The sequence below is a fragment of the Haliotis cracherodii genome, unplaced genomic scaffold (assembly GCF_022045235.1).
Source record: "Haliotis cracherodii isolate W230 unplaced genomic scaffold, xgHalCrac1.p SCAF_1, whole genome shotgun sequence".
In the NCBI taxonomy this organism is placed as follows: domain Eukaryota; kingdom Metazoa; phylum Mollusca; class Gastropoda; order Lepetellida; family Haliotidae; genus Haliotis; species Haliotis cracherodii.
This window is the reverse complement of record NW_027266264.1, coordinates 52,584,165-52,597,304: the sequence shown is the minus strand read 5'-3', so window position 1 is coordinate 52,597,304 and position 13,140 is coordinate 52,584,165. Positions and strand designations below refer to the sequence as shown.

The following is a 13,140-nucleotide window of genomic DNA, read 5'->3' as shown; positions in this document are numbered from 1 at the left end:
TAACAAATGGCGGCCTAGGATGGCACGCTAAGTATTGTTCAACCAATATTTTTTAATGCACTTTGTGCATTAGGCTACTCGCGTAAGACATTTTGAAGTTATTGTGGTAAGCCATTTTGCACCTTCGTAACAGCTAGTGACTCTCTATTTGTCTTTGATGAATGCCTTATATTAGTATGTTTAGTATGAACTTCCATGTCCTGCAACCTGCGGCCGGAAACCAAATAAATATAAAATGGCGATGATGAAGATTGGGCCTAATGTGTCAATATTCCTTATTGCCGTTTAGATGCACGCGTTTTGAATTTGCAATATGATTGTATTTTAAAGTTTCGAAATTTGGATCTTATGTTATATTCCGTCTTTTGTAGAATTTTGTTGAAAGGGTTCAACTCAAACACAGAAAAGGGAGATAAACTTTAGGTTAACCTTGCAATCTCGAACTGTGTTTTAACGTCTTAAACACACTGTCCATTCGTAATTATCGGTTTAACAAATATTAAACGACATGAACATTACTCGTCTTGAAAACTAGGTAAACTGGCAGTTATATTCATGTTGCACAAGGACGTTTGAAATTTCATCTCCATAGTCAAAAGCTCATTGCAGACAAGTGTAGTTTTGTGACTGTAAAAAGATGGTTTTGTGACAAAACTTATAGGCCTAGTCCATCAGTTCAGTTGTCTGGTAGTGGCTGTTCCTGCACCGTCAAAAAGGGATGAAATGGTATCTTTGTCCCTGTGTTCTGATAAGATGTAATGGTTTTAGCCAAGTCTCAATAATCTTCCCTGAATTTTGACTGAATAAGTCATGTCTTTAGGTTGGAAAGGGGGAGAAAAGGTCTTCACTGTTGTAAGTAATAGAATTGTTTAGGTAGAATGAATTGTGTAATAATTCTTCAACAATGTTAGACAGGGAATATAAAAATGGAACCTGTATACCCTTCGTTTCATTTCTGGAGCATAACTCATAAACTGTTGAATATTTTTTCAAGAAACTTTGTATGTAATACATATCATGCAAGTGCTGAACTGGTATCTTTGCCATGTTCGTTCTTCAGGATATTTCTTGCATTACCAAGGCAATATGTAAGACTTATCATAGGAATGGAGTTCATCTGTCCATCCGTCTGTCTGCTTCTCAATGAGGACAAAATTTGTCAAATACTATTTAAGTTAGAGAAATGAAATTTTCCACACTGATATTGCTGGTCATGATCTCAAATGAGTACAGATTTATGTCCCTTGCTCCATGCTTTTCAACTTAATGCGTACCTTGTGAAATGGGGAGACGTTTTCTCAGAAACTACTAAAAAGTAATGAATGAAAGTTTGCATGTTTATCGAAGAGATACTTGTCAAGAATGAGTTTGAAAATTGGTGCGATGAGTTATGTTTTTCCAGAGTTACCATGCATGGTTACATCCCTTGCTACATGTTTTTAGATTTTGTGCATACACAGTTACGGCCATTAAATCAGTGTTATATCTTTTTTAGCACACAGTGTCTGCAATGGGGAAAGTAAAATCAGTGCCTATCTCTTCTTAAGGATATATAGGATTTTCTTTTATAGTTCACATAATTTCCATGTTATTCACTACTATATAGTATATGGGATATAAGGATCTGTAGCAAAATGTTGTTATAATACTAATAGTACAATAGACATGTTAACATGGTTAAAGAAATTGTTATTCATAATTTGTGTCTACTTTGTCACCTGTCAACTTGAAAGAAATGCCTTACGAAAAAATTAATTCAGAGGATCTTAATCATGTTATTAATTTTTCAATGTATACATGATACACATTGAATTGAAAGCCTAAAAACCTTGACTGTCATTTATGCCTGCAGCAACTAATCTAAGTATCTTGAGATGATATATATAAAGTATGATAAGGTACTGATTCTTGAAAACATTGTCAAGCAACAATATATACATATATGATTCTAATTTGATGATGATGATGCACTTTGCTTGCAGCCAAGCCATGTATGATGAAAACAGGAGTAGTTTAGAAGCAGCAGCAGAGGCTGCAGCCAAAGTTAACGCCATGTTAATTGCCAAAGGAAAACTGAGGCCCTCACAGGTCAACCAGAGTCAGTCAAACAGAAAGGTAAGTCAACATGGCCAACAACAGCAAAAGAAAGAATTCTGTGACTTTCCCACCAGAATTATGGAATGACATGTTTAACAGGATCTTACTAAAGTTGTAAATCTAATGATCACTGAAAATTATGAATACCTGTTGTGTCTTTCTTTTTGAAGATCCAGGTTAGGGAGAAAAAATTCTCCAGCAACCCATGCTCTATGACTTGGTTGAGGCATGTCATTGTATCCCAACAGCATATGATCATGATGTCAGTCACTGGATTATCTGGTCCAGACATGATTATTTACAGATCGCCATCATATGGCTGGAATATTGCTGAGTGCAGTGTTCAACAACAAACAAACAAGCAAATCTTTCTTGTAAAAAAGTAAGGTAACTGTGTCTTGTAGCACAGACACATTGGGCTTAAACGTAAAATCCTATGATCACTCACTCACATTACAGAAACAACAAAACTGTCATAAGTTTCCTTTTTTTTGTCTACAATTTCATTTTGAAAAACCAATTCTCTACCTACCAAAAACTCCCTACCAACAGTGTGTTTACCAGAAACAATTATTTATTTTTTCCTGTTATTAACTTCACTGGCTCTCATTAACATTTAGGTTGCAGTTTTTGCCGGAAACAGAAAGTTTTTGTTGTTGTCAGACACAGAAAGTTCGATAATTCTGATTTTTACTTAATCCTGCATTACCCTTTTGTTTCCTTAAAAAAACATGACTGGAATTGGTTGAAAATGCTCACCGGAATACATCCTGCCCTCAACGCACCAGTCAACATAAATGTCACTCTTCTTGTTTTCGCCAACGAGAAAAGATTGTCAGTGATCCTCTGTTTTTTGTTGGGGTTATCAAACTTTTACTTTTCTTTCAGGACATATTGGTTTGTTTATTTACTTGGGTATTCTTTCTAGGGCTGGCGAAACAGTCTTCAGCAACCCATCTTTGCAGTAAAAGGCGGCTAGGCTTGTAAAAGGCGACTAACGCTATCGGGTGGTCAGGCTCCCTGACTTGGTTGATGCCTGTCATCAATTCCCAATTGAGTGGATCGATACTCATGATGTCAATCACGGGATTGTCTGGTCCAGACTCGGTTATTTACAGACCACCATCATATAGCTGCAATATTGCTGAGTGCAGCGTTAAACAACAAACAAAAACAAAATCTGTCCGTCACGCTAGACATGGTAGTTTTCATCCCAGCGGTGCCAGCGCTTCTAGTTCAGGCAGAGGCAGGGGCAAACTATGTTGAGACCCTCAGTCTGACAGGCAGTGTAGGGGGTCAACAGTGATGGACAGTACCTACATGATTGGGAGCTCCCATCTCCAGTCATCCTGGTCTACCCGACACAAGTATGTGGGAGACTCCTAACACTTTTGGCAGAATTAGTGCCTTCTCGGAGATGAATAAGTCACAAATATTATCAGACATGGATACAGACTCCACATTGTTGCTGAACTTCATGATGTCACCGACCACAACAGAGGGGATGTACGATCGCCAGTTTGAGGAGAACATCAACGTTCTTCCAGACAAACACGCTAAGAAAGAACTTCATTGAACGATGTCACAAGAGCATTACTCCCCCCATATGTTAGGTCCCTAAGAAGAGCAGTTCGGAATTAGAGTCGATTCACAACAAGAGTGCCAACAATCGTCACTTCCTCAAAAGGTTCTTGGATGACATCTTTGTCGCTCCTCCGGACCATGATCGATCCTGGAGATCCTGGGCACATCTTCATGACTAGACTGTCTGCAGGCTGTAGTCAGACGAACAAAAAATGAGGCACATCATAAAACACTGGTGGCATCTACTTCGTAGCTGATTGCCACTGACAACTCAGAGAGTTCTGTGGTACATGCAGAAGCAGGATTCCACTCCTTCGGACAGGCTGCTGGCCCAAACCTTTCGCCTGTTTCCCCTCCTGACACCATCCAATTGGAGGTCAGGGTCAGGCACACTCCAGGGTGCACGAACGTCCTGGTAGCAAGCTGTCCCTGACGGAGTGGATGCTATATCAGGATGCCTTCCGTTCATCAGTGTTACTGTCGATGATGGCTCTCCATTTGCAACTGTACAGTCACAGCCTAAATGGAGGGATATTTTTGGAGATTGAACTCTGTGTTTGCCATTCATTATCTACACAACATAGTTGTTGAGGCCGTCCATAGTTTTGGACCACTGGTGGTTGCACAGCAAATCGACATCCCAAAAAGACACATACACTACCACCTGAGGTTCCCCCTCTCTGAGGAGTGTCGAGAGGACATAGGGGTTTTGGCATTCATGATGCGTCTATCCAACATATACGTTTTTGTTAGTCAAGCATGCAAGTGAGGTAATTTAAACCTCTCAGGGTCTACTCGACTCGACTAAAGTGACTTACGATGAGTATACCCAGCACTTGTGGGTCCTGCTCCAGTCTCCACCTGTGTGCAGGTTGCAATCGCTGTTGGTGTGCACAGAATGTCGCCTGATGTTACTACACTACCCACGCGGGGGATTGGATAACCAGTCTACACTGAAGGTATGCCCACCTCCGCCCGTCAAATAAAATGCAATACCGGTATGTAATGCAGGATTAAGTAAACATTTATCGATATCTGATATATTTTATTTTAAATACTTATCCTGCATTACATTGTGATTGGGCCCACTGCGCTGGCGCTGCCTCCCTGCTTGTATCTTCAGTGGATGTTGCTGTTTTCTCAACAAGAAGAGTGACGTTTATGTTGACTGGTGTGGGAAGGGCAGGATGAGTTTGTTCAAGTAGTTTGAACTATGTTCAGGAACAGGATTTTTCTCAAGGGATGACGCTTCCAGTCATGTTTGCGAAGGAAACAGAAGGGAATGCAGGATAAGTATGAACTATAAGATGTATCAGATATTGATAAATGTTTAAACAATGTATCATGATGGAATAGTTTTGTATGTGAATCTTATGCAAGTGTTTCTGTTTGCAGAGTAGTTCTTCAAACTTGGTAATTGCCGAGGTTGACATTAATGATGTACCAATTGGATGCAGGAATATGCTTACAAGAGGATCAACACAAGAGGAGGTAATAGTCACAAGTATCTTAAAAGTTGTTGACAGGGAAGAAAGAACTTAGGCCCATTAATCAAAGTAATCTTAGTGCTTCGACTGTCAAGTCTTGTAAAAACATGGAAGTTATATTATAAACATCTTTGCAATAAGATACCTTTGTGGAACAGGTCCCTAGTGACATATTAAGTTTTTAGATCTCCAAAATATCCGTAATGGTTTCATTTCTATTGTGAACATATTAAGTATATTAAAGAATTCCTTTTCTGTTGACAGATATCTAAGATGAGTGGATCCGCTGTCTCTACGAGGGGTCGATACATGACCATGGATGAACGACTAAGAAATCCAGGGTATGCTGCAGCTGCACTTTTGAGAACAGCTCATCTTTGTGATATTTATAACTTGATGTTTCATCATTCATCGGCCAGAGATTACTATAACTGTATTTGTGTATCCCAGTTTAATGTAAGTACAATATGATGCAAGAAGCACAAGAAATTATTTTACATCTTTTATATTACATATATACATATATATATATATACATATTATACATGATATATAAGCAATTTCCAAACATTTTATTTTTACAGTTCAGCTTTAAACATTTTTAATGATCTGTTAGTTTTATTCTATGTTTTGATACCATAACACTGAAAGTATGTTTGTGTTATTGCAGGGAGAGAGCGTTGTATCTTTGTGTCCAGGGTCCAAACCAAGAGGCTGTAGATTGTAAGTAAACTCAAAACACTTTGATTGTATCATGCAAGTCGTTTAGCAAAGCAAAGGAAATATAGAATAGATTCATTTAAACAGAATGATTTCATGACTGACAGAAGCTGTGTGAGGTCCAGCTGAAGAAATTGTTCCAACTAGTTGTGTGGCTAATCCCATCATGTGACCACGGTAATGATGACATCACAGACCATCACATTATTGCTGTCACACAGACTGAACAGTCCTGTTTGAGTTGTCAAGCTACAATCTATTGACATCCTTTGAGTGTTATTCAACACCACTTGTTTTTTGTGATTTATACCCTTCATATGGTTTGTGACTTCATGAATAACCTACTATTATTGTGATTGCATAATATTTAAAGCTTGATGGTGGATATTTGTCATTGTAAGTATCAGGGGTATTGTTCCAAAGAGCCGTTTTGAATTCACTTTGTTGTCACGTTTTTCGTGTCATGCATTTTGTATTCTTTTTGTTGCTTGTTAATTCTTATACATTGTTGTACCTATGCTTCCCTATGGTTATTAAAGTGTTTTATTAACTTTTCTTTACGTAACCTTATTCTTTAACCTCTGTGTTATGGGATTTAGAATATCACACACACAATCATCAGCGATAGAAACTATCTGTTTTAGTCCACTAGTCCTTATAATGATAACATAAAGCAAAACCCTAGATAATGGCAAATTTCTGCTAGTCCTTATGATACCTTAACTGTTGAACAGTTTGGCAAGAACTACAGGACCAGTGCCAATTTCTAACGCTGATCATGGTGGGAACACATTGGGATGACACCTTCTGTGTCATTGCATATTTATGTCCTGTTGTATTGTATGTGCCATGGTTACAAGTCTGGCTGGGACCATGACCCCTGACCCTATATGTTAGACAGCTACGAAGTGTATACCCCTCTGTCCCAGCCTTCTCCAAGTACCTGAGAGTCACTCAGAAGTGCCGTTCACAGCCAGCTTGTCGACAAGCAAAAAAGAAGATAACTTACTCCTCTGACACTGCTACATCTCCACTAACCACAGCTACTCATCTTCTCCAGTCTACCCCTCTAAGATCGGCTTCCCCTGCATCTCTTCTATCTAAGTCGACCGGCAAACACCTCAACTGTACAGGTGCTGGTGTCTACTCTCAAGATGACAGTACTCCAGACGCCATTGATCACACTGACGACTACGCCTGTCTGAGACCACCTATGGCGCCAACGACCCAGAGATAGTCCTTCCTGCAAGCGTGCTTCTGTCATCGGCACCAGCATTCCTGAGCAGCGATTGTACCGTCGGTGCTCTGCACTGCTGGCACCGGCTCTCTCAGTGCTTCTAGTTCCCCGCCCTTCCAGTTGGCACCACAACAGCTCCTCCAGGCTCCCTATATGAATCCCACCTGGTTGCAGATGCTGCAGTCCATGTTCCAGCGGGTGTGGATAAACGACGAGCTACTATTGGTCCAAGCCTACCTCCATTGGCTGATGGATCTGGTCATAGCATTGGATGAAGAATTTGCTATATTATCTTTATCGTTGGCATTCAAGGTTCCTTGTTTGAGGGAGGACGATTTCCCTATCCATGCTTTGGAGTTGGCAGACATGGCACGCACCTGGGATGACATTGCAGACAGAAGTTAGCGGATCTCCTTGTGTTTTTGTGCTCTCATTCTACAGGCTTATGAGATAGCTGGATTGGATCCTCCCAGGGCCAACAACCCACACACAATCCGAGTGGTTGCCACTTGCCAGAACTACTAGATCGCACCTCCTGTCTCCCCAATCCCAGAACCGCAGACTTGGGCAGTGGACGCATTCAGCATCCCGTGTGAAGGGCTGAGTGTACTCTTTTCCACCACAGGGTGATGCAGAAGATCAGGGCAACCAAGATCCTCACTCTCATTGTTATCGTGCCTTGGTGACCAGCAAGAGGTTGGTTCGTTGACCTCAGTCTTGCATAAAGACACCCACTACCTCTACCGGGGTGGGCCAACCTACCCATCCATCTGCACAGCAGCTTACCACATCCAACACCAAGCGAGTTTACTAGACAGAATGTCACTGAGGACCGCATCTGAAGTGATGCTCCGCTGTACCATCCGATAAAGATGCATTAAGGAGTAATGCAGGATAAGTTATAAATTCTTGTAAAATCTAGATATTTTTTATATTTGTATACTTATCCTGCATTGCTACATCTAAAGTGACACACCCATCACAGAGCTGCCTCCCCAAGATGTCTTCAGATGTTACGATCTAGCAGTAGTGTGATGATATGTGATGTCATCACTTCCATGGTCATGTGGGTGCTGTGTGATGGGATTAGCCACACAACCAGTTGGAACAACTTCTTCTTCAGCAAGACGTCACACAGCTCTTCTTTCTGTCAAAACAGGCACTAAATGCAGGATAAGTATCCAAATAAAAAATAATATCTCGATTTTACTAGATAGACACAATTTTTTATGGATAACAACTTCTTTAATACTGTAAAAGGCGACGTTTCGGTATAGATCCTTATACCGTTGTCGATTTTACTAGTTTTATTTCCCCATTGAAGAACGGAATCACAAAATCTTCCTGAACTCTAAATGTATGTTTCCATAGGTGATACATTATTTATTCCAGTATTTAGGTAATCACCTAGTTGGACATTATTTCTTCCTACAGTGGCTGTAAAGAGAATAAATGAAATCATCCAGAATGGAATGAAGCAGAGAGGATCTCGGTTCTCACCAGCTGTGCGACCCCCGATGAATCTGCCTGGACCCCGCCAAGGGGTACCAATGCATCAGCCACCCCCACTCATGTCTATTGGACCTCAGCCACCTGGACCACAGGTAGACAACTTCATATCGTCAAGTTAGACCAGAGGGCATTGAAGGGTGGAATAGGTTCCCAGTACCACAGGATTTTCAGTGTTGTATAATGGAGATCATGTGGTCACAGTATCATACATTTGCTTTTGGATTATCAGTTTTGAAAATAATGCAGCAATCCTTGATAAATGCATCTTAGATCTATCCATGTCATAGCTTATTAACAAAGTAAATTCAAAATTAAATTAATACAAAATCAAATAGTCTAGACTTGAAAAATGATGACAACTTTTTGGGGTTCATTGTTCTGTGGGTACAAATGCAGTGTTTCTTGCAGGTGACTGTGATCCAGGAAAAGCTGTATATTGGCCTGGAACATGCTCCCCCATCTTTTGATGTGAAGAACAAGATCCTGGGAGTTGGTGTGAGTAGACTCTTTACAAAGTGATAGTAGTGCTTCATTGTTGTAACTCCCACTGTGTATGTTTTAACATAGACTTACGGCAGTACTAGAGCACAGTCTGCTTAATGAAATGGGGCCCTGTTCCTTGTGATTTTATTATACTGGGTTGAAATTAACAAAAGAACACTGGTAAATTTCAGGAAGGACAATTGTCACTTTTCTTTGTGGACTAAAACATTTCCATGAATTAGCAGATCACATTCGTTAACTAGTAAAATTAGCTTCTAACCCAGTGATGTGGCTACACACAAAAGGAGTAATATTCATGGGACCATACTTGGTTTTATAATAGATTATATATTTTATCTGCTGTCAACACTTACAGGCCACTTTTCCTGCTGATGTTCATGAAAGACCAACATTGATATAGCATGGAATTATGCACTTTTACGTAATCAGCTGATAAATTTTATACAAATGTGTTACCATATAAATGCAGGCTTATCAACTGAAGATATTGTTCAAGGTATTATCAAGAATGAGGAAGTCCTAGTTAGATCACTTCCTCTCATTGTATTACACAAATGAACTGTCAGTAGAACAGGGAGTTAGATCAGCTTTAAAAGGTAATAGCAATCAAAGACATTTTTCTGTTTCTCAGGGCTCCTTTTTACAACATATCATGAATGAGACAGGAGCGAAGGTCACGCTTAGAGGGAAGGGCTCATGTTTTCTCGACCCGGCCAGAGAGAGAGAAGTCTTTGAACCAATGCATGTACATATACAGTAAGTTGCTGCCCAATGTTTGATATTGTCACAACTTATTGTGTAATTCCAAGAGGATCCTCTGCTGAGAATGGGTCCCCAGCAACCTAAGCTTGTAATGGATCCAATGGTTAGACATGCATGTCTTACCCCAACGGCATGGACTGTTGCCTGTAATAGCAACGTTTTGACCTGGCTGGATACGACCAATACCCCAAACCACTCTTTTTCAAAGCTGACTGGTCTGTGGATGTTTGTCAAGGGATTTATCTTGACCTGCTTTGAGGCCGATATTCGATATTTCCCAACTCATAATATTCTACTAATGTTATGTATTTGTAGAGGGGATTTTTCTTTTGTTAAATTACGATAACAGGACCAGCTTGTGATTGCATTGAATGCAGTGTCAGAACACTCAGTTTGGGGAAATAGGAATTTGTAAACAAGTCTCAAATTTGAACAAAATAATTATTTGTTTCTTAATTTACCTGCCAAGTGTACTTAGTTTGAAATCCTAGAAAAATCATCTTTCATTAATGACAGTGTTCATGGTGTGTTGTGTTTTCCAGACACACATTAATGGTGGGACTTCAACAAGCTAAACAACTGGCAGAAAATCTCATTCAAACAGTAAGTATCTTTTTCATGTCCATGGTTTTTCATTTGACACTGATACGATTTATCTCATCAACTTGTTTACATTTCTGAAGAGGGTGATGATGTATCGTGGATGAATAATCTCTAATGAAACTCTTATACTGTAATTTCAATTCATGTATTCAATGAAGACAAAAGCATGTTTCATATGATAATCTAAATAAAGCTTTGGGGAAGATGCCATAAAACTTTGGCTCAAGTTTTTTGAACGTACTGGCTTCATATATCATGTATGTAGGAAATATTAACTTAACCTTTTCTTTACTAACTTAAGTTTTTTTCCAGCTAGGGTTGGTCTTAAAGAAGTTCATGACAACTATATGTGAGCTGATGTTGAAAAACTGCACCTTTTTGTCCATTTGGCTGGTCATTTTTTTGTATTGAGACAAAAAAAGACTCATAAAAACAAAACCTATTTCTGTCAGTTCACAGATATTCGAGACATCAAACGTATCTACTATGAGAAAGGGGAAAATGATGTTTTCCATAAAGAAATGTGTCTGTACATTACCTGATTAGGTATTGTCCTGTTTATTTGTTCACAGCTGTAATGAATGAAAGAAATGTACGGGTTGAGTTCTTCTTTCTGTCTCAGTTTTTATTAATTTTAGATGTTTTATTTCATTTATTTACCGTTGAATATATTTAATATAAAAATGGAGGAAGTTATCTTGAAGATATCTCGTACTTCTTTCCTTGGACACTTTTTTTAGCAAACTTTGACACACATAACCAAGACATTTTTCAGAGTCCATGATGCGAACATCAATTTCAGTTCTCTAAAGCTTAATATTCAATACTATCTGTCAAGTGCAAGCTGTAGTTAATCATTATTTCTATCTTTTGTTTCTTTTAAGCACCAGGGAAAGTGGGTAGTTTTCTGGTAAATGCATTTGCTTGTACTGTCAAAGTCCTGCATTCAATTTGCCACATTGGATCAAAGTGTGAAACCATATCAGCATGAACCATGCTCAATCTTCTAGGCTCCTCAGACATAAGATTCAGGGGATGATACAGCATAGGTATATAGCTGAAATGATGATTTTTCTAATTATTAGTGAGATGTCAAAGTGATGTTCACCTTTTCCTATGTTTAATAGATTGCTAGGGACATGATAATGGATTGTTAAGGACATGATAATGGATAGTTAGTGACTAGATAATGGATTGTTAGGGGCTGGATAATGGATTGTAAAGGACTGGATAATGGATTGTTAGGGACCAGATTTATGGATTGTTAGGGGCTAGGTCATGGATTGTTAGGGGCTAGATTATGGATAGTTAGGGGCTAGATAATGGATTGTTAGGGGTTAAATAGTGCATTGTTAGGGATAAGATAATGGATTGTTTGGGATAAGATAATGTATTGTTAGGGACTGGATACAAGATTGTTCGGTAATAAATTGTTTGGGACTAGATAATAGATTGTTTGAAACTAGGTAATGCATTGTCAAGGACTATTAACAAGATTGTTAGGGATTGTAAGGGAGATAACTTCTTGCACAATATAGATAGTGTCACTGGATCGAGTTCAGAGTTGACTATATATTAGTATGCTAAGATGCATTTCCACACATGACAACAGTGTGGTAGGAATCAGTTTTCGTTGCTCTAGTATTTTTGTGTGTGTAATTATGAATTATTTTCATAAATGAAGAACAATGAAAGTGAGTCTGTGAGATTGAGATGAATGCTCATTATTGGTGGACGTATGCTGAAAATGTGAATAATCAGCACACCCACACAATGATTATGAGATGCATGGACACCTACTCTGTGTTACAGTTAGTTAAGATAAGCAGTGTTACATCTTTATCTCTGCTTCCTTTAGTTTACAGCAGTGTTTGTAATGGATTTTCATATATTTCTAATACTTTCAGAATATTTGTGCAAACATTTTACCGTACCTTATCTGGACTTAAACATATTTTTGTACAACATAAACTCCCCAAAATTATTAAGGTAATCAAAACTTAAGTGAGTTAACAAAATCCTCAAAGACATCTTATGTTTATGGATCTTTGAAAAGTTTCTTTTTGATAATTGTCACTAAAAACGATCACACTAGTTCTAGAGTAGCAATTTTTTATCCTTAGGGAGTAGGGTATGGCAGGTGCTTGAGAACACCCTAGTGTGGTAACATGTGGGCGGGGCGGAGTGTGTTGACTCCTGACACCATGTCTGAGGCCAATAAAGGCAATACACAGCAGCAGTACTTGTGGTACTGTTCTGATGATATTGTGAGTGAGTTCAGTCAGAATCAAATCACTGTTGTTACTGTAAGCAGCATCTTCTTGTTAAGTATGTTTGTCTGGTGTCCTAAAATAGTATGTGTGTGTGGTGCCATGAGTATGTGAGTGTGGTGCCCTGAGTGTGTGTGTGTGGTGTCCTGAGTGTGTGTGTGTCACCCTGAGTATGTGAGTGTGGTGCCCTGAGTGTGTGTGTGTGTGGTGCCCTGAGTGTGTGTGTGTGGTGCATGAGTGTTTGTGTGTCACCCTGAGTATGTTTGTGTGTGTGTTGCCCACTCGTTAGTTGATTACTTATGCTGTGTAGTGGTGGGATCTTGTCAGACTTACCAAACCAGATATCATGTCAGAAAATAGGATG

The 13,140-nt window shown here is 39.1% G+C and overlaps 1 protein-coding gene across 2 annotated transcripts in view; it reads left to right on the top strand.

The window, feature by feature from the left end:
* The window catches only part of LOC139479353 (KH homology domain-containing protein 4-like), a 40,264-nt gene that overhangs the window by 11,026 nt on the left and 16,098 nt on the right, over positions 1-13,140 (top strand). Inside the window, exons 1-9 of one of the 2 annotated variants that reach the window (XM_071262214.1) lie at positions 19-106; positions 1,983-2,115; positions 5,077-5,172; positions 5,433-5,509; positions 5,839-5,891; positions 8,560-8,729; positions 9,046-9,132; positions 9,773-9,897; positions 10,446-10,506. In XM_071262214.1, the coding sequence (XP_071118315.1) occupies positions 1,990-2,115; positions 5,077-5,172; positions 5,433-5,509; positions 5,839-5,891; positions 8,560-8,729; positions 9,046-9,132; positions 9,773-9,897; positions 10,446-10,506 (795 nt within the window). In that variant the 5' untranslated portion in view covers positions 19-106; positions 1,983-1,989. Of the gene's footprint in view, positions 1-18; positions 107-1,982; positions 2,116-5,076; positions 5,173-5,432; positions 5,510-5,838; positions 5,892-8,559; positions 8,730-9,045; positions 9,133-9,772; positions 9,898-10,445; positions 10,507-13,140 lie in introns of those variants that run through there. The other variant, XM_071262222.1, reaches the window with a different exon arrangement.